The sequence below is a fragment of the Saccopteryx bilineata genome, chromosome 2 (assembly GCF_036850765.1).
Source record: "Saccopteryx bilineata isolate mSacBil1 chromosome 2, mSacBil1_pri_phased_curated, whole genome shotgun sequence".
Classification (NCBI taxonomy): Eukaryota; Metazoa; Chordata; class Mammalia; order Chiroptera; family Emballonuridae; genus Saccopteryx; species Saccopteryx bilineata.
Window position 1 is genome coordinate 348,704,953 of NC_089491.1, and position 22,065 is coordinate 348,727,017.

The 22,065-nt window shown below is 44.6% G+C and overlaps 1 protein-coding gene across 1 annotated transcript in view; it reads left to right on the forward strand.

Annotated features, from left to right (window-relative positions):
* Window positions 1–22,065, forward strand: part of MARCHF10 (membrane associated ring-CH-type finger 10) — a 92,566-nt gene that overhangs the window by 64,892 nt on the left and 5,609 nt on the right. The window contains exons 7-9 of the mRNA XM_066254549.1: window positions 5,897–6,063; window positions 8,782–8,891; window positions 18,874–18,972. Of these exons, the coding sequence (XP_066110646.1) occupies window positions 5,897–6,063; window positions 8,782–8,891; window positions 18,874–18,972 (376 nt within the window). The remainder of the gene's footprint in view (window positions 1–5,896; window positions 6,064–8,781; window positions 8,892–18,873; window positions 18,973–22,065) is intronic.

Below are 22,065 nucleotides of genomic sequence, written 5' to 3' on the forward strand. Positions count from 1 at the left end.
TTTGTTTTGTTTTGTTTGTATTTTTCTGAAGCTGGAAACGGGAGAGACAGTCAGACAGACTCCCGCATGCGCCCGACCGGGATTCACCTGGCACACCCACCAGGGGGCGACGCTCTGCCCACCAGGGGGCGATGCTCTGCCCCTCCAGGGCGTCACTCTGTTGCGACCAGAGCCACTCCAGTGCCTGGGGCAGAGGCCAAGGAGCTATCCCCAGCACCCGGGCCATCTTTGCTCCAATGGAGCCTCAGCTGCGGGAGGGGAAGAGAGAGACAGAGAGGAAGGAGAGGGGGAGGGGTGGAGAAGCAGATGGGCGCTTCTCCTGTGTGCCCTGGCTGGGAATCGAACCCGGGACTTCTGCACGCCAGGCCGAAGCTCTACCACTGAGCCAACCAGCCAGGGCCGAGGTAGGCCCTTTCTTTACATTTTAATCACTACCAATATCAAGGAAGTTGTCTGTTTTGTTGATCTTAAAATATATGTATCTATAAAGAAAATTTTGGTGTTCCAGTTCCATTTCTTCAGTATCCCCAAAGTGTTTTTTTCCTTTGAATACCATAACTTTAAGAAAGGCAAGTTTGCTAGATATAAGGGTTTCTGACTTTCTCACTGCTCCCTACTCTAGCATTTCTTGCTGGCAATTAGGAACCAGGGTTGTTGTATTTTTACAAAAGGTTGCTGTCTCCTCAAAGGATGAGCCATCCAGCACTTAAAGTTCACCAACTCTCCCTCAAGGGACTTTGCAAAAATCTAACCAACAGCTCTAGATTTTGAATCTTCAAGGCCAGTCCCCAATGGTTACCATAGTTACCTCAGTTCTCTGAAGGGTTGCTCTGGGATAACCAATGTTTCCATTCTAGGTGCTCTTTCTCATGTATGAGAGAAAAATAGAATTTATTTTATTTTATTTTATTTTGTATTTTTCCGAAGTTAGAAGCGAGGAGGCAGTCAGACAGACTCCCTTATGTGCCCGACGGGGATCCACCTGGCATGCCCACTAGGGGACGATGCTCTGCCCATCTGGGGCGTTGCTCTGTTGCAGCCAGAGCCATTCTAGCTCCTGAGGCGGAGGCCATGGAGCCATCCTCAGCAACCAGGCCAACTTTGCTCCAATGGAGCCTTGGCTGTGGGAGGGGAAGAGAGAGAGAGAGAGAAGGGAGAGGGGGAGAGGTGGAGAAGCAGATGGGTGCTTCCCCTGTATGGCCTGGCCGGGAATCAAACCCAGGACTTCCACATGCCAGGCCGATGCTCTACCACTGAGCCAACCAGCCAGGGCAGAAATAGAATTTTTTTAATTACCCTTTTCTTTGATCTTTCTTTTCTTGTGAGCTGATATTGGGATATTTTGTAACTATCAAATTTGATATGCTTAAATCCACCATTAAGCACCACGTCAGGAGTCTACCATTCCATTTATGATAAGTGTTACCAGGCTCTGATCTTGGCTTACAGATCTGGAAATGGATTCTTTGAATTCCAGCCCTCTACATGTGGTTCATTTGGGCCAGTAATTATCCTATTGATATTCATTTGTAAGTGAGAAAATTCTATGGCAATGAATTAGACATGCAAAAAAGGAGAAAAAAATTACCATAGATTACATACATACTCCTCTATGTCTTTTATCCAACTGCAGAAGTGAAGCAAGTTTCTAGTCAGTAGAACCTTTTCTTTTCCATATTAAACGAGCTACTAGAAGACCTACCCATGCTTAAGGATCAAAGGCCTCCCTTACCCAAAAATACAGCTTCAGACCCACTAGTCAGGAGTCTGAACTCCACCCCCCAAGTGATGCCTTTGGGCTGAAAACGGTTTCTTTTAAAAATGCATCTACTTCTAGGCATGGTAGTACAGTGAACAGTGATTATTTGTGTACTTCTATTACTCTTTTTATGTATATAATAAATCTTATGCTTTTCTAAGTTCAAAAATATTCATTATAGGAAATATTAAAAATATAAACTTAAAAGAAAAGTCATCTGTAACTCAATAATCCAGAGATAAGCACTGTTAAACTGTTTCCAGTCTTTTATCTTTGCATATAAATACAATTTTGGGTAAACTTTCATTCTTATTCTATAATACATCTTCTTTTAATATTTCAAACCCATTTCTCAATGCCACTTAACACTTTTTAAAATGTTTTCCTTTTGTTAGTTACTTTAATACATACCAATAAGTATATAGCCTATGAATTAGAAACAAAACCAAACCCAGATGTCCCTGTGTCCACCTTCCAGCTAACAGAACATTTCTGGAGCTGGTGAGCCTCTCACACACCCTACCTCACCTCCCTCCCACCCCCTTTACCCCCAGGAAACTATTTATGTGTTGCATTTATCATTCCTTGCTTTCTATTTTGTTGTTATTCTAAGTTTTTTGCTTTATAGTTTTATCATATAAATATATGTACTCCTGAACAATAAGTTGTGCATACTTTTGGATTTTATAAAAATATCACCATTATTTTTGAATATCTGTTGTTCTGCAAAATGTAATGTCTATTCTTCTACAACTTGCTGTTCCCTCTTACATCATTAGTGAGATGCATCCTTGTTGATATTTTTTACTTTAAATCATTCATTTTCACCACTACCATGTATTCCACTATATGAATAATACCACAACCAGTCATTCTCCTGTCAATGGACACTTTGGGTTCTTTGCTGTTTTCTGCAAGCAGCTCTGTGTAAATATCTCCCTGTGCATGTGGAGAGAGTTCTCTGGGGTATTACTTATCTAGGAGTGGAATTGCTAGGCTGGCGGGTAGCACACCTTTCACCAAATTAATAATGTCGATTTATCATCTCACCAGTAATGTACACTATTGTCCATCCTTGCCAGCTCTTGTACTGATTGGCTTTCCAAATTTTGCCAGTCTAATTAGGATAAAATAATATTGTAATTTTAATTTACATTTTCATGACTGTTAATAAGGTAAGGCATTTGAGGTGCTCTTTGGAACATTAAATGACCATTTGTGTTTCCTCTTCTGTATAATGCATATTTATGTCTTTGCCTATTTTTTTTAATATTTATTTATTTATTTATTTATTTATTTATTTATTTATTTATTTCAGAGACAGAGGGAGAGTCAGAGAGAGGGATAGATAGGGACAGACAGACAGGAACGGAAAGAGATGAGAAGCATCAATCATCAGTTTTTCGTTTCAACACCTTAGTTGTTCATTGATTGCTTTCTCATATGTGCCTTGACCATGGGCCTTCAGCAGACTGAGTAACCCCTTGCTTGCGACCTTGGGTCCAAGCTGATGAGCTTTTTGCTCACACCAGATGAGCCCGCGCTCAAGCTGGTGACCTCGGGGTCTTGAACCTGGGTCCTTCCGCATCCCAGTCCAACACTCTATCCACTAAGCCACCGCCTGGTCAGGCTGTCTTTGCCTATTTTTATTTTAGAATATTTTTTTACTTTAGAAGTTCTTTATATATTCTGACTACTATTCTAATCCTTTGGCAATTACATCGTAGAAATATCTTTTCTCAATTTGTAGTTTGTCTTTTCTTTTTCTTGATGTCTTTTAATGAAAATAGATTTTTTTTTCTTTTTTTCTTTTTTTGTGGTAGAGACAGAGAGAGAGACAGACAGAGAGAGGGACAGATAGGAACAGACAGACAGGAAGGGAGATGAGAAGCATCAATTCTTTGTTGCAGCTCTTTAGTCTTCTTAGTTGTTCATTGAGTGCTTCCTCATATGTGCCTTGACCGGGGGGCTACAGCAGAGTGAGTGACCCCTTGCTCAAGTCAGTGACCTTGGGCTCGTGAGCCCACGCTCAAGCCAGATGAGCGCAAGCTCAAGCTGGCAACCTCAGGGTTTCAAACCTGGGTCCTCCACATTCCAGTCCAATGCTCTATCCACTGTGCCACTGCCTGGTCAAGCTGAAAATAAATTCTTAATTTGAATATAGTTAAATATATACATCTTCTTTTGGATTTTGACTCATTTCTTGTTGCCTTGATTAAGAAATCCTTCCCACGCCCTGGCCGGGGGCTCAGTGGATAGAGAATCAGACCAGGGTATGGACATACGGAATTTGATTCCTGGTCAGGGCACATGCACACAGGAGAAGCGAACATCTGCTTCTTCCCCCTCCTTCTTCCCCTTCTCTCATTCTTCCCCTCCCACAGACAGTGACTTGATTGCTTTGAACATGGCCCCTGGTTCTCAGGATAGCTCGGCTTGTCCAAGCTTTAGCCTCAGGCACTGAGGATAGCTCAGTACTTAAACATTGGCCCCAGATAAGGATGACAGGTAGATCCTGGTTGGGGCACATGCAGGAGTCTGCCTCACTATCTCCCCTCCTCTCTCCTAAAAAAAAGGAAAAAGAGAAAAAGAAAGTAATCCTTCCCAAGCCTGGGGCCATTATTTTTTCTATTTTCTTTTAAAATCTCTAGTTTTACTTTGCACACTTAGGACTTCATATGAAATAGATTTAGGACTTAACTGCGAAGCAACATTTAATATGTGGTGTGAGGTACTTATTACAAATACTAGTTGTAAAAAAACAAAAAAAAAATACTAGTTGTTCAGTATCTCTGCCTACCTACAGACCACCTCGGTCATGTAGCATACACATAAATATATAACTCAGGGCTCTCTATTCTATCCTATTGGTTCTTTTTGTTTTTCCCTAATCCAATACCACATCATCTTAATGTCTGCAGCCTTTTAAGTTTTGATTAACATGGTACAAAGCCTCCCTCTCCACTCTGTTCCTTAAAAGCCCTTGACTATGTTTAGGAAAAGCTTGTTGCGTTTTCACTGGACTTCCATTGAATCTATAGGTTATTCTGAGGAGACATGACATCTTGGAGATATAGAGTCTTTTTCTTCAATAAGCATGGTATATCTCCTCTTTTCTTTGTCTATAATGAGAAACTATAATTCTATTCTCTTTCATTGAACTTCCTTTTCTTGGGGAGGAAGGTATCTTAAGAAACTGAGCGTATGCTTCTACATTTCTTCTTTCCCTTTGACTTTAGTCTCTAACAGTTTCCTTTCTTTGACCAGGGAGCCCCTAGTCCCATGAAAATTTTAAAGAACAAAAAAAAAATAGTCTTAGGTTTTTCAAAGGCATCCCTACATGAGCATCAACCAACTATTCTTCATTCACCATTTGTTAGACACAAATATATTTGCTTACATTTTCATTCATTCCATGTACATCAGATTCTAGAATGTTAGCATAAATTGTTGGCAAGTGTTATGTTATTGATGAGCTCATATTCAGGTTCATTAGATCATCATTCATCCCAACCAACATCTATTTAGTGGTCTCTATGTGTAAATACTTTGCCAGACACTAGATGCACTTTACAGTTTGCAAAGTTTCACTATTACCCTCGAATCAAGTTTGCCCATGACCCATGACATAGATAGTGGGAGTATCATTATCACCCTAGCTTTACTGGCAAAGTAACAGAGGCATAAGAAACTGAAGTCAAGTGTCCCAAGTCACCAAACTCACAACTTATAGAGGCAAGCCTCAAACCCAGACCCCCTGACCACAACCAACAACTGCACCACCAACTTCCACCCAGTGGCCATAGTGAGGAGAGGGCCTCCCAGCCTTTTCCACAGTTGCCCTCAGTAGCCCCTTCCCATACCTCCAGACTTATGGTAGCATGCTGGTGCCCCTGCTCAGCTCACCTGTATCAACTACTGCAGAGGCACGGATATAAGAATCCATACACCAGTGATCAGTAACCAGACCTGGAAGAATCTTCAGTAGGTCAGAGGGAGCAGTGGGGGGGGGGGGGGACCAGGAGCCCTGCAGGCAGGTGTGGGGGCATTGCTACCCTGTTCACACCCTGGGACCTGGTATTTGTGGAAACTGCAAACATGTGGACTCCTGGTCACAAGGGCTTGTTTTCCATTTAGTCTCCTGGAGGAGGACTCAGAGGAGGAGGGAGACTTGTGTCGCATCTGTCAGATAGCCCGGGGTTCCTCTACCAACCCCCTCCTGGAGCCGTGCGGCTGTGTGGGAAGCCTGCAATTTGTTCATCAAGAGTGCCTGAAAATGTGGCTGAAAATGAAAATAACATCAGGTAGGTGGGTAAGGAAGAGTGAGTGGCAGACGTGAGAGGACATAGAATTAGAGGAGGCACCACAGTGCAGGACTCAGAGCCCTGACAACCGTCACTCACCTCTACCAAGCAGGAGTTTGGGGAAACGCAGTTGCCAGGCCCGAGCTCCTGCTCGCAGCCCTGACAGACAGCAGTGAGACTAAATGCTGTCTTTAAATCATGGGAGAAAAATTAATTTTTTTTAAGTCTGAGAGAAGAATCCTGTTCCAAATGCTATTGAACTTGACCCCTGCTTGAGGCCTGAGCAAAGCTGCTAAGATTGCCTCCCAGGAGAAAGGAAACTAGAAATGGGTCAGAGGTGGAACCTCAGCAAGGCCGCGGCCACCATGCCTGCTAGTAGTAGACACCAAAACAGATGTGCTTCCTTTTATTTATGGGGGGCAGGGGATGTCACTGAAGAAACTGAGCAAATCTGCCTTTTGGCAGTAGGGGTAGGAAAAGAGCACTGATTGAGTTTCTAGAACCGTATTAGACAAAGCAGTTTCCAGGTGCTGGTTTTGTCAGCCTTGTCTGTAGCAGATCTTGTGTGAGTATGCAGCCCAACTCCCTGGGGAGGGCATAACCTAAATACAGCCACATTGGTAGGTCAGCTGCAGCTTTCTTGGTGGAGAACGGGAGGCTTCTTTAAAACATCATTTTAGGAATGAGAGCCACTTGAACAAAAAAATAAAAGCATAGAAGATCAATGCAGAGAAAAGCTCCATTAGAAAACAACTGCCCTGTCTTTCAGACGCACCTCTCCAAAATGTTTTACCCCCTAGCCAGATCCTATTTCCCTCCTCTTCCACTTCCTCCTCCTTGCTGGCCATCCTTCTAGGCAGCCTAGGAGACCTAAGAGCTTTACCCTGTCCCCAGGGGGGGGGGGAATGGCTGTACCCCCACAATAAGAACAGAACACCATTTAACCAGAGAAATGAATATGGGATCACCATTTAACCAGAGAAATGAATGTGGGATGATCACACTGTCTCCTCCCTGAAGCCCTTGTACTATATACACATCTGCCTGAGCATGCACAATCTAGGACCACTGCCCACACTGCTTAAACACATCTCTGTATAGTGGGCAAAGGACTCAGTCCTTCAGAAAGCAAAGAAACAAGTGAATTTCAGCTGCAAATGACTCTGCCATGCAATGTTTTCTTTTACAGAAATTTAGGCCAATTAAACATCTAGCACAAAAAAAAAATTACTCATGAAATAGATGTTGAAAGCCCTGTTACATGCCCATAAATGCTGATGCTGGTAGGGTGTGTTGAGCGGGATTAGATAGCAAGACACATGGGACGTTCAGAAGCCTATAGCATTATACACTGATGCTTTAAAAAAGAATCTAGAAAATAAAATTCAGATAAGGGATGACTGATCACTTTTTCCTCCGACATTCTCTATTATTTACTATTTCTCTATATGGGGCTCTAAAACTGCACAAATCCTATCTCTACCAAATAAACGCAGGGAACTAATTTGTCCTCTATTCTCTAATGCATAAGATAAACACTGGCACATCACTAGCCGATATGTAGCAACTACACTCGGGGAAAGACGTATGGCAGAATGTTCGCCCAGACAGCCAACAGCCACAGGTCTGCATCTTCCATTTTTGCACTGGGAGTAGGATAAGCGAAGAAAACATTGCTGATCTAGAACACATGTTTACAAAAAGCAACCAAGGAAGCCTTCTCATGTTTCTTTTCCCAAATGTGACTGAGCTCAGGTTCAAGTGCCGGCCTCAGATACTGCTGTGCTAGTTCCCACACGTGGACCCTGGCTCCCTCACTTTTTTCAGGTGGGAAATCACCTGGGTGAGAGTAAAGGCAGATTTGAAGCCACAGATTTAGGATAGCTTATGCCATCCATTTGATCCTCTTAATTTATTTGCTTAGACATGTGTTAGGTCTTCAAGAAAAAAAAAAAAAGCAAAAACATGGGTCCAATATTTACTTTTCTTGCAAACACCTGTGTTCCAGACTCTCAACCTCCATGTAGCAAATCCAATTTTATGAACCAGTATGTTTATATTGAAATTGAAAGCAAGATCTGTTATTTAAAAGTCATGGGACTTTCACTTATATGAAGCTTGCATAATAATGTAAATGACTACAAAGGAAATTTTTCCAATCTCAAATTCAAGGTCATTTTGTACGGAATATGGCTGACTTTATAAAGAAGGTCACTGCAATTCCGAATTCACAACACACACACAAGTTGGTTTTCAAAATGTCAACACCACCCTGACCAGGTGGTGGCTCAGTGGATAGAGCATTGGCCTGGAATGCTGAGGTCCCGGGTTTGAAACCCCAATGTCGCTGGCTTGAGCACAGGTTCATCTGGCTGAGCGCTATCTCACCAGCTTGAGCATGGGGTTGCCGGCTTGAGCATGGGGAAGCCCAAAGGTCACTGGCTTGAAGCCCAAGGTCACTGGCTTGAGTCCAAGGTCACTGGCTTCAGGAAGGGGTCACTGGCTCAGCTGGAGTCCTCCCTTCAAGACACATATGAGAAAGCATTCAATGAACAACTAAGGCGCTGCAACAAAGAATTGATGCTTCTGTTCTCTCTCCTTTCTATCTGTCTATCCTTATCTTGCTACAAAAAAAAAAAAAAGTCAACACTAAAAGACCCAAAGTGTCAACATGGAAAGACTCAGGGTCATATGTAACAAAGAATTCTTTAATTTAAGGAGCAAATCTAGATACTGTGAAGACCTGTGAGATGTGTAAGCAAGGCCTGTTGGTCAATCTGGATGATCTTAACGTGACCGAGTTCTACAGGAAGCACCAGCATGCCCAGGTAAGAGATGTGCACGCCCACTCTGCCTCAGCAGGCGGCAGTGTGTTAGAGGCCCGCAGCGGGCAGAAACGCTTTCCCCGGTACAGGGAATGCAGAAGTCTGTGCACCGCGTGCGGTGGGGAGTGTTCATTTAGCTCACTTCTTCGAGAAGATCTGTTAGTAAATTGGACCATTAGAGGACTGGAAAGTCCTGCTCATCCTGGGTTGAGGTCCTGCTGCTGTCAGGGGACAAAGGTAGGAACTGACACACAGAAATAGGAAAAGTCTGGCAAGCTCTGAGCACAAATTTGTCAAGTAATTTAAGTTTAACAGCAACAGGAAAAAAAATAGATCAGTTTTAGAGGAAATGATCCTTAATTTATACATTGGGTAACTCTGGAGTGATAGGGGGCTGCTTAACTCAAGAGTAATAAACAGGTGTAAGCACCTACTGTGTGCTTTTTAACACTTGTGTGCTTTTAACTCTTCAGGGGCATTTGGATTGTAAATTCAAATACTGTGAAGGAGTTAGTTAACCTTAGTTGGGAATGTGATTTAGGCCCAGGATAATAGTTAGTTGCTTAATTCTCAGCAAACAATCTCTATTTAGAACCACACTGCACAATATGGAAGCCACAAGCTACACGTGGCTAATGAACAGGAGGCTACTTCCAATCAAAATATGTTAAATACACACTGAATTTCAAAGACGCAGTACCAAAAACAAAAAAGAGTGTAAAGCATCACATAAATAAATTTGTATTAATTTTTTGTTGAACTGATAATATTCAGGATATATTGGGTTAAATATATTGTTAAAATTAATTTTACCAGTTTTTTTGCTTTTTGTTTATTTGTTTGTTTGTATGTCTTTTACTTCTTTAATGTGGCTACTTGGAATTTTCAAATTACATGTGCGGCTTGCATTTGTGACTCACACTATGTTCCTATCAGACAGTGCTGCTCTAGAAGGTACCTTGCACATAGTAAGCAGTCAATAAATATTTATCAAATGAAAATAGCCCAAATTACCATTATAGTTAAGAATGACCTCCTTCATAATATGATTAGAAAAAAAGATTAATAATCATGATTGTAAGCCTCATAATTTTAAAACTATAAAATCATTGTTAGCAATGAAATGTTGCCCTTCAGAGGAGGAGTCACTTGGGCTGTCCAGCTAATTAGCCTGAATCCAGATCTTTTCTGCAAGTAGCACAGCTCAGTCAAAACATTGCATGTGAATCTGTGTAATTCTGTAGTTACTTTTTAAAAATCCTAAGGCTGTTAGACAAAAAAGCAAAATATTGATAAGAAAGGGGATTTGATCAACATAAACTAATAAGTTTGGTACAATAGACATAATGCCACACCAGCATTGCAAAGAATGGGCATCAGGAAGTGGAAGGGAGGGATACAGGGAGAGAAAAAGAAAGAATTTCCTAAGAAGCAAATTCAGTAGTTTCAGTACATACATTTTGAGGGTCTTGAATCATTCAGTCATAATCCCCAGGGACTGAGATCTGAGATGAGAAACAGAAGCGACTCGCATTTTTGAACCCTAAGGATGCAGGAGTCAAAGTATTGAAAGGAAACAGGCCCTCAGTGCCTGAGGTCAGGGTGCCAGCCAGGGTGCAAACAGGTTCCATGTGGTCATCTCAAAGAATAGGTTATTTCAGGAAACGGAGCCTGTCAGACTTCCTGAGAAGGACGTGTCCAGACGAGGCCAGACTACCCAGAATACTGCCAGAATGGTGTACAGGCCTCACAAACAGCGTGCAGCCCAGGGGGCAGCTCATCCTATAAACACCCCTTTCGGCCCATGCACACACACTTCCACATTGCTCTGCCACCACCACGGTGCTCTGCCCTGCCACCACACACTGGTGGTTTACCAGAGGTGTCTGTAGGACTGACTCACTAACAGCAACTTTTTCCAGCTGTACTAAAATGTTTGCACTCATCAAGCCAGAGGCAGCCCACCCCACCAAAAAACACACCAGCTTTGACTAAGACGTGAACCTAAATCCTATTCCCTTCCCCAGAGTTGCTGTGTGACCCGGGGGAAACAACATGAACTCTCTGGGTCTCAGTTCTCTCATCTTTTGGAAGTGGGAGGTGACAATTCTTGTCTCACAGGGTTGGATGTTGGGAAAGACCCGAATACATCACCTAACACAGTGCCTGTGCAGAGAAGGCTCACAGTAAATGAGAGCTGCCGTATAACAGCCACAGAGATGCCCAAAGTGTTCGGCACTCCAGGGAGAAAGCTACTGTCCGTCCCCGAACTAAGCCAACTATGCAAGGGTCATACCTACATTATTGGTCTCCCTGCATCCTGCCAGCTAAGATAACCAGCTACAAGCACATTCTATAAAGAACTGTAACAGTACTGTGTCAGCCAGAGTCTGGGCAGGAAAGAGAAGATGGCACATTCCCAAGGGGAGACTGATGAGCTGAAAGAAGGGCAAAATGTGGGCAGTGAAAGAAATCAAGAAATGACTGAGCAACTGAGACCATCCAATGTCACCATCCCTAGGCCTGAAGTGACAAGGGGAGGGGGCAGTCATGAAAATCAGGAGGGTTGTGACCATAGGATAGAGTGGCTAACAGCCTGTGAGGGGAGCAGCCACTGCAGCACCACTGCCCAGCAGAGAACGAGCAGGAGAATAACTACCCCACCTCTCTCTCCTCCCGCGCTCGGCCTCCAGCCTGCTCGGCCTCCCTTTGGCCAAACCTGAGGAGAAGCCAGGGCACAAGGGGGACTAGTTAGCGCAATTCATGGAGATCAACCTCAAGGCCACAAAGCAGGTGGAAGTGGATCTGGAGGGGAAAACAGAAAACATCCGGCACTGTAATTATGCCACTAGGATGACAGAAAAAAAAAATTAGTTTCAGTGAGAACTTGACAGGCCATCAAAGCCTTTTGAAAATGCCCTTCATAAACACACACACACACACACACACACCCCACAAAATAGAAAGAAAGAAAAAAGTAGAAAGAAAGAAAAAAGTAGAAAGAAAGAAAAAAGTAGAAAGAAAGAAAAAAGTAAAAGAAAGAAAGAGAAAGAAAGAAAGAAAGAAAGAAAGAAAGAAAGAAAGAAAGAAAGAAAGAAAGAAAGAAAGAAAGAAAAAGAGAAAGAGAAAGAAAATTCTCTTCATTACAGACACAGGTAAGGACCAGACAGACAAGCCTACTTTGGTGGGAGAACAACGATCCCAAAAACCAACAAGCAATATTTATCTACTGACCGAAAGCACTGAGGGGTCAATTTTACAGCAGTTCTGACTGTTCCAATGGCCTATTGAAGATTTAATAATGTCTGATTGCTACAAGCCTGAGTCAAACTTAAGACACTATGCAAGCATGATGTAGACAAGTTCAGAAACTCTCCATGGATCAAGACTAAAGTAATGGTATTTAACACAAAGATATAGAAAATGTAATTCAACCTGGGCTCGTCCCCCGCTGGGAGGCCCCTTCGGCCGTGGAGTTGATGTGCACACCTGTACCTCTGCGGTCCAGGCTGTCCCCCGACTCCACACCTTGGCTCTGCTGGGTCCTCTCAGCCATTCCTCCATGCTGTTCACTCCTGGAAAACAGGTTTCTTTACTGAGATGGGATAGCCAAATATATACATGTACAAAGACAGGGACAAGAAGGAGCCTAGAATTTGCTTCAGTTCAGTCTGGCTCTCATCTGACCTCAACAAACTAACTAGCTAGCTCACTAACTTATTTTCTCACGTACTTTTCCATGTAGAAAAGTTGCTTTTCTTCTATTATAGGAAACATTATAGACACACACAAAAATCTTCCCTAATTAAAATGAACATTTAGCTGCATGTCTCTCTCTCTCTTTTTTTAAACTATTATTAAATTACTGATGCCCAGGCCCAGCCTCAGAGATTCTAATTTAATTGGTCTGGAGTGGGACCCAGTACTAATTTTTTCGTAAAGTGTGGAAAATACCCATAACACAAAAGTTTAACTTTTTAAGACACGTATTGAGTGCTTACTGTATGTCAGATACTGTATGTCGGTGCTGGAGGTACCATGATGCCAAGACTAACAGCCACTGCCTTCTAAGGGGAAGACTGCCATTGGTCACTGGTGCGGGGAGAGCAGAACAAGGGACATGCAGGCAGTTGTGGGAACAGCCACAGAGGGGTCTGACCTGCTCTGAGGAACCAGGGAAGACCTTCCCACGGAAGAGACATTTAGACCAGAAAGGAAAATAGGAGTGAGCCCTCTGTCGACATGCCTTTGAGGACAAAATCTGAGACAGATACCTCCCAGAGGTCTGACCATAGACTGAGGCCACTGACTGTTAGGTACCCAACCAGCACTGTCAGTGGTCTCGGAGGGTGGGAAAGGGCTTAGGTCAAAGTATGTTTTCCTGGTTTGGTTCAGTGCACTTGAGTCAGGGCAGAGTAAATGCTGCCCAAGAGCCCTAACAAGGCATTGAAATCTGATTATCTCCACAGTTCTCAGACATTGATTTGTTCCCAGAAGGCCCCATAGACTCAAGGCTTGTTACTAGGCATCAAGTGGCTGGATTAGTAACTCTTCTAAGCTGTCTGGAGTGGGGCCCAGAATCCGGATGGGGCACTTCGGGATCCTGGTACCTGGGGGTCCAGTCATAGGCCTGCCAATGTTATGGCAGTTCCGCTCTCCTTCCCTCCTTATTCAAAGACACCTGAAAATTAAGCCCCGCAGGCATTCCGCACTCACTGCACATCTTTTGGGAGCGCTGCGTGTGTGTGTGTGTGTGTGTGTGTGTGTGTGTGTGTGTGTGTGTGTGTGTGTGTGTGTGTGTGATCTTTAACCAGAAGAAGGCTCATCCTTGATTCTAGTTGGGGTACTCAGTTTTTGGATGGAAAGAAGAACTGGATAGTGACATGTAGAGCTCCAAGTAACATTCCAGGCTCCAAAAGGGGCCAGGAGAAAACATTTAAGAAAAGTTTAGATCACAGGCAGGTAGCAAATTATCAGAATTTTCCAAGTGTCATCATCTATAGGGAGTGGTGACAATTGTGGCAAAAGGGAGAGTCCTTTCTCCAACCAAAGATATTCATTTCCTTCCTTCTTTCCAGCCAGGGCACATCTGCAGGCCAGATTGAGCTTATTAGCTACCAATTGTTGAGCCTTAGTTTACAGCAGTGGTTCTCAAAAATGAGTGGTCCCCCCACAGGCAGCATCAGCATCACCTGGGAACTTGTTAGAAATGCTCACTCTTGGGCCCCAGCCTAGACCCACTGAATCAGAAACGGGGGAGAAAGGGAGGTGGTGCCCAGCAACTGTTGTTTTTTTAATTGTTTTGCTGATTTTTTTTTTTTATGGAGACAGAGAGAGAGAATCAGAGAGAGGGATAGATAGAGACAGACAGGAACGAAGAGAGATGAGAAGCATCAATCATTATTTTTTCGTTGCGACACCTTAGTTGTTCATTGATTGCTTTCTCATATGTGCCTTGACCATGGGGATACAGCAGACTGAGTAACCCCTTGCTCTAGCCAGTGACCTTGGGTCCAAGCTGGTGAGTTTTTGCTAAAACCAGATGAGCCCGTGCTCAAGCTGTCGACCTTGGGGTCTCGAACCTGGTTCCTCCGCATCCCAGTCCAACGCTCTATCCACTGCACCACCACCTGGTCAGGCCCAGCAACTGTTTTAAAAGGTTCTCTCAGTAATTCTAATGCATGTTAATATTGGAGCCACTAGAATCAAAAGTCATGGCTGAATGGGCCACTGTCTAGTCCAGAATTATGCATTTTTCCTCATTCTTTCATGTGCACACACACTTATTGGGCAGGCACTGGGCTAGGCACTCAGAACACAGGAGCAAACAAGGCACATTTGGTGCTTGCCCTAAGTCCTATCTTCATTCTCAGCTCTTGCAAGACATTTTTGTTTTGTGAAATACCGTGTCCACTAGTACAGTGGTCCCTCGTCTGTCACCAGAGTTAAGTTCCAGAACCCCCTGCAATAGGCAAAAATCTGCAAAGTAGTGACCTTATATTTATTTTATTATTTATATATATTTAAAGGCTTTATAAACCCTCCCCACACTCTTATAAACCTTCCCCACACTGTTATTAACCTTTCCCTCACTTATTTTGCTGCAAAAATAATTAAAATAATAAATATATAAAAATACCTATATACCACAATTTCTGCGATATAGCGAAAAATCTGTGATACAAAATTAGATATATACAATTTTAAAATCCACAATCCGGTGAGACCGTGAAAAGTGAACCATAATATGGCAAGGGACAACTGTATTAGCTCATTTTGTCACAATGCCTCAGGGAAACAGGCAGAACAGTGGTGACTTCTTCCCTTTTATAAATGGGGAGTCATTTTGGTCATGCACATTTAAAACTCTTTGCTGAAAGTCATAGCACTTCATGACCCCCAGCTGCCCATCCTGGGGCCCACGCCCACTGTGTGATGGAGACATGCTTCTGCCATCTGGGCTCTGTAGCGCAGGAGGGTCTCAGCGGGGCTCTGGCTGTCATTGCTCTGAAGCACAGGCCTGGCCACACTCCCTCTCAACCACAGGCAGATGTCCTTGGACACACGCAGCCACCTAATCACCCTCACACTTGAGAGCATCTCTTGAACATATTTGAAGACTCGATAAATGTGCAGCCAGCCTGTCCACTTCTCGGAGTGGATTAAATGAAGAATTTCCATTGGTAGCAAAGCTCTTGGTAGAAATGAATGTTAACAAAATGAAGGGAGAAGGGGGCAGGAGACAAGAAAGAGAAACATCTGGCAGAAGGGCTGAGCCTCCAGAGCTCCTGTCCATTGCTTCACAGGCTTCTCCCTTTCAAGCCTCCCACCCCGCCTCCCACCCATCCTCCATACTGCACAAGGGCGCCAAAGTGCAATGCAGTTGGGTCAGGGGAGGGGTGGGTCAGGAGTAGCCCAATAAATAACGCTCCAAAACCTTGCTCATTTTGCCCTTGCAAACAAACACCACTGGAACGCTCCCTGATAAGCAGTCCCTTCCACTTGTGGCTCTGTGCACAAAGGATGGCTCCTGTCAACTATGAAACGCCTGCCCTGATTGGCCAGCCCGGCCACTTTGTCGAGCATCACAGGCTCTGCTAAGGGCCACATAAAGGAGCCTGGCCAATGAGATTTATGGCACCGCATGACAGGTTCCCTCCCACGGGCCAAGGAAGAGACACAATCTGCTAGAAGTGACTTTTCAAATTATCTGCAGAAAACATTAGTGGATATTTTCCCATCTGCATGCCTCTGGGCCTTATTGAGTCATAAAAACTAAATGATTTTCCTGAATGCTTTGACAAACCTGATAGTTCCAAGCCATTTTCTAGCTGATTGATTTGCCTTTATGCATCAGAGTGTCTCTAAGCATAAAAGGCTTGCTGGCCACAAGAATGCGGAAGAGAGTGGCAGCTCGCAGGAGGCCACCATCCAGAGAAAAGCAAACAGGACAAGACTTGGTTTGGTGTTGAAGAGCTAAGGGGTAGTTTACAAAGGCCTCGCAGAAGAGGTGGCTTGCGAGACAGACCATAAAGGAGGCATCCACTCACACTCACGGGAAGGTGGGAGGAGGCAATTAAAGCAGAAAAAAGTGAAAACAAGCAACTTCTTCCGTGCCTGTTCCAGGCCAAGGTCAGAGGGATACAGAAAATGTGACTAAAGTCTAAAAATAGGAAGCTAACTGCTAAGGACAGTTGGCGAGCCCTTAAAGATGAGTCTGTAGGGTGGTGGAAGGGCCTTGAGCAGTGACCTTGGGGCAGCGGTCACCGAGATCCGGAGTTGGCACCAATTCAGAAGGAAGAACGCATTGATCCTTGCTCAACTTGAGCGCGTTTTTTGGCAGCTATTTCGTCCTGGAAGAGGTGTGTTCTGTGCCAGCTTCCTGAGCTGCCCCCGTTGGAACGGGAGCAGGGAGATGGGCCCATGTAGCTCCTCTGGCTGCTGTGAGAGGAAGGAAGAGGTGCTCAGGTTGTCACTGTGTCAAGACCAAGCTTTAGTTACCCTGAGAAAGCGGTCAGAGTTCGAACTTTTCCCAAGGGTGGTTTAAAGGGCAATGCCCTCTGCTGGGGGTCTTAGTCCCCACCCCCACCCGGGGCTTCCTGAGCACCGTCTGGTTCATTACCAAGGCCCCCACCCAGGGGATTTGGCATGAGGAGAGATGGAGGATTAAAATGGCAGAGGGGAGGAGTTGTCGCTAATGCCACTAATTTATTGAAGGTCAATGAAGCGTCCACAGGCTGAGGCCTTGCAATACAAATGGCCGAAGGAGCTGAGGACAGATGAGCCATGGTCAGCCAAGTGGCCAGGTCCTCCCCCTTGTACTTCCCTATGTTCTAAGCACTAGTGAGAAAAATAAAACACAGTCCACCCACCAAGAAAAGGCAAAGACTTTAACAAGTACAAGATGCAATGTGCAAATGCCTAGGAGTCGGGGAGTAAAGGAATGACTGGGACAATTGTTAGGAAGGCTTCTATAAGGAGGTGACATTGTGACAGTGGTAAAGAAGTTATGGGCACAGCCTGGCAAAGGTGGAAAGGGGCATTCAAAACAGAGGCACAAAAACAAGCCAACAAACCAAACAAGAGAGAGCATGAGTCTGACCAGGTGGTGGCACAGTGGGTAGAGTATCAACCTGGGACACTGATGACCCAGGTTCAAAACCCCGAGGTTGCTGGCTTGGGCGTGGGCTCACCAGCTTTAGCGTAGGATCATAGACATGACCTCATAGTTGCTGCCTTGAGCAAAGGGTCACGGGCTTGCCTGGAGCCCCCTAGTCAAGGCATGTATGAGAAAGCAATCAATGAACAACTAAGGTGCAGCAACTGTGAGCTGATGCTTCTCATTTCTCTTCCTTCTTATTTGTCTATCCTTGTCTGTCCCTCCATCCCCCCCCCCCCACTAAAAAAAATAAAGAAAAAAGAGCCTGACCTGTGGTGGTGCAGTGGATAAAGCATCAACCTGGAAACGCTGAGGTTGCCGGTTCAAAACCCTGGACTTGCCTGGTCAAGGCACATATGGGAGTTGATGCTTCCTGCTCCTCCCCCCCCCTTCTCTCTCTCTCTCTCCCTCTCTATAACGAATAAATAAAATCTAAAAAAAACAACAACAAAATAAAATTTTTTTAAAATAAAGAGAAAGAGTATGAGCGAAGACCCTGAGGTTCACAGTGCCATCTGAGGCCCAGTTGAGCACATGCTGTTTGGGGATTAAATGGTAATAGCTCAGCCTGGAAGAGGGTGAGGGGAGGCTTAGGTGAGACCATCATTAAGACCAGTGGTAAAAAGAGAAATATAAAGAATTAAGGCCTGGGCCCTTGATTTCTCTGGGCAAATGAGGAATCTAGGAAAATAAAGCATACCTCCCCCATGGCATCTGTATCCCAAATTCTGCCACAGAAAAGTTTGCCTTCCTGAGATATATATCTCCTCTGCTCAGGTATGTAGCTACATACCTACATCATGGAGCATGACATCCAAACTCTTCATTATGTCTGATACGGTCCCACCTCACCATTTCCCCAGCCCATGCCAAAATTTTTTTAAAATCCTAAACAAATGCCCTCCCCATATACTTCAGTCACAGAAATAAGGAATTTTGGCCAACACACTTTGTTGTCTTCATCCCTGTCTTTGCTGGCATCCAGTGCCTCCAAAGGGCCCTTAAGACCCCTCATAACCATCTACCAGAGTCCCTCCCATCCTTCAAGGACCATAAAAAAGTCTTGCCCCACGTCATACTCAACCTGAAGCACAGAGCTTTCGCAGGGCACGCTGCATCAGGTAGTAAAGAGTTCCCACTGGCTGCCCAGCCTCTGCTCCGGAACCACTCCTGCTCTGTTCTCTGGTCCCCAAAAACCAGGCCTGGACTAGGGCTTGGGTACTTGTCCCATTTCCTGTCACCTCTTGGCCTTGCTACCCTCCATGACATGATTTAGATCATTATTATTTTATAGATGGACTTAAGAGCTTTCTTCTTCAAATTTAGGTGCAAAATGCGCTGATAAACTCAGCCTTATACCTGGTGCTACTGCAGAGGTTTGCAGAACTAATGAGGCTAAACTACAGCCGGGTTACAAGAGACAGGGTAAGTCTGGGCCATCCGGCAGCAGGCCCCCAAACCTTGCAGTGTTGCTTATTAGGTATGCAATCTGTTGAGATCCTCACGGTCACCTGATAGAACATGGCACTGTCATCAATAGGCCTAAGACTTAGTGAATGCTAAGTGTATGCAGAGTGGCCTGGTGGCTGAAAAGTGATAATCACAGAATTGCTTACTATTAAACATGAGTAGTAATTAAATGGTCATTAATGATCACATAGGCAAGTGAGCCTCTAGGGACATTTGTCCCAAAAATAGAGGCCAGCGAGGCTGCTGGGCCTGAGTGTGCATCATGTGTGGGCATGCCCACTGCCCAAACATGGAGGGCCTGTGAAAAACAGGGACCTTCCCCCACAGGAGAGCTCTTCATTTGGCTTTGGGTCCCAGGGTTTGTTATCCCAGCATCTGTGTGTATACCAAGAAATAAAGGTGCTGATGGTGTTGCCATTTGTCATTAGAGAAGTGACAGTGTATTCACCAAGAATGACCATCTGTGGCTGCCCTTCCTTTAACAAGAGAACCAGGGCCCTCTAGGAGGCTTCATGATTGGAGGGAGAAGCGTGGGTCTGCTATTAACTGCAGCCTGGCCTTAGCCAAGTTAACCGAAGTATGGGAGGTGGACAGGTCGACCTCTGAAGTGTATTGGTTATTGTTGAGTCAGGACTCTGAGCCCCGAAGGACTCCCCTCTTGGCTAAATGCCTCTCTGTGGCTGGGCCAGGAGACAGCGCTAGCAGGCCGGCCCCTCCCTTACGGTACGGTAATGCCAGGGACTGATACACGTTTAGTGTTTTGGGTTCCCAGAACACCCCTTGAGGCTTGAAATTTGACTACTGCTCAGGTCAGAAAGTCGTGACTGGAAAGCAAGCCGGTGTGGCAGTGTACAAGCCACCAGTGATACCGCTAGGCAGTTTTAGTGACACTGCCACACTAGCCCACATACCTCTCTTTCTCTTCACTTTCTCCTCTCCCCTCCTCCTCTGCCTCAAGTAGACAAGAGGCACCTGCTGGTCCGGTGGTCACTGCCGGAGGCTGGAACTCCAGGGTCCCCAGTGTGGCCTGCACCGCCGCAGACCTGGCTTGACCAGAGGCTGCTGCAGTCCATTGGGAGCCATCCCAAACTAAAAGGCTGGGTTCAAACCATTCATCATAGGAAGTCTAGATTTGTCCCTACTTTTTTCTGGCTTAAATTCTCCCTTTAGACCGTAAGTTCTCAATTAAGAAAACAGGCTACGTCACTGCCAAGCTTTCTCCTCAGGAATCTCACCCTCTTTTTGACCTGGGCCTGTCCTTCCTTTAAGTGTTCCATAGTTTTAATGGTTACATGAATTCCCCAGAGAACTACATTAAGAAGAGAAAAAATAATAGTACAGGAAGCAGGAAATGATCCTTTGCTAATATTTCTGTAACCTCATTTTCATGATTCCACATCTTTTTAATGAACTTTTTATTGCACATTGAACTTCAAAGCACCCAGAGTTGATATAGGTTACAGATGGCCGCAACATCAGCAAGCTAATGCAAGCAATGTTAGCCTTCCAGACAGTAAAGCAAACAATAAACAGTACAACCCAATGGGAGAAAACCAAGGCTCCAGAGGTCTGACTCAGAACCTTCTGATAAAACTACCCTAGAGAAGGAGTAAGGGACACCAGCAGCCAGCTGGGAGCCAGCACAGAAGAAAGCAGAAAGGACAGGGCAATATTCTCCTCTCACTACAGAGTGCATTTACTTTGAGAGACCCCAAAACAGATCTCATCTACTAAAGCACCAAGCAATCACGGGTACAAATAACCAGTTAAGAATACACAATGGAAGTTGGAAAGCAAAGGGCTTTTGTCAAATTCACACTTCTGGACTTGAGCTTGAATCTCAGTATTTTCTTATAGAAAATACTCAGAATCTGTGAGTTACATTTAGCAAAAGAGAGGCGGTACCTAAGGAGAGAACCCTCCTTCCCTGTCCTGTACCTACCAGAACTAAGAACCCGTTCACGCTCAATTTCTCAGTTGCATCTCATGAAGGTTCTTGCTTTTAATCCAAGTCATCTCATGATGACTGGTGGTCAGTGGTGATGACCATTCATTCCCTCATTCATTCATGACCCAGCCTGCACCAGGTGCTTAGATGGGCCCAGGGGGAGTGGCTACCAGATATGATGTCATGATGTCCCTTTCTTTGATGAGCTTATGGCCAAATTGGAATTTATAAAACCAGGGAATTATTGGAAAGTCTCACTTGGTCAAGAGAACCAGTGGGCCCAGTGAATTCCCAGAGGCTATGAAGTTGACAACGCCAGGTCTTCCCTGGCTGGGATTCCTGGGGTTTCCAATGATCCCATAGACAATTTGTCTTCCCAGGGAGGGTATGAGCTATTTGAAGGCAAAGCCTAGCCTTCTGCCCCTCTCATGATGCTGGCCCCCAGTGAATCATATTTCACCACTGACTATGGCCCAAACACTCTGGATGCCAGGAGCACTAATTAGTTCCACAAATACTAACTGACAGGCAAATAAAGATATGGTCTTACAGAGTAGAGGTGGTATGTTTCGTTGGCAACTTGGGCATGGAACCTTATTTCTTGAAACTCCAGCATTCCTCCAGTGCCTAGAAAATACCTGGCCCAGCGTAGGTGCTCAATAACCTTTTGATGCTCAAACAATAAATTAATGAACCAGAACCTGCTTCTCCCAGGAAGCGAGCCTTGAGTTACGTTTTGGAGAAAGTGATAGTACAGACGTGTGGAGAGAAGGGTATTCTAGGTAAAGGAACACCTAAGTTCAAGGTATAGTTATTTATTTAAAGATTTTCTCTGTGCCTACTATGTGCCAGGTTCTAAACTAGACTGCAGGAATACTAAGATGATTAAGACATCCCTTGCCTACAAGGGACTCAGAATCTAAAGAGAGAATAGACATCTGACAAGAATATAAAAAATGTGCCTTATGCTATGGTAGAAGATTGAGCCAGATATGGAAGGACACAGAACAAAGTTAGATGAGGTGAGGAGCCACCATTCTCGCCCCTCCTTCCATTCCTTCTCCGAAACAGACTCTCCAGGCAGTGTCTTCAGGCCTTCA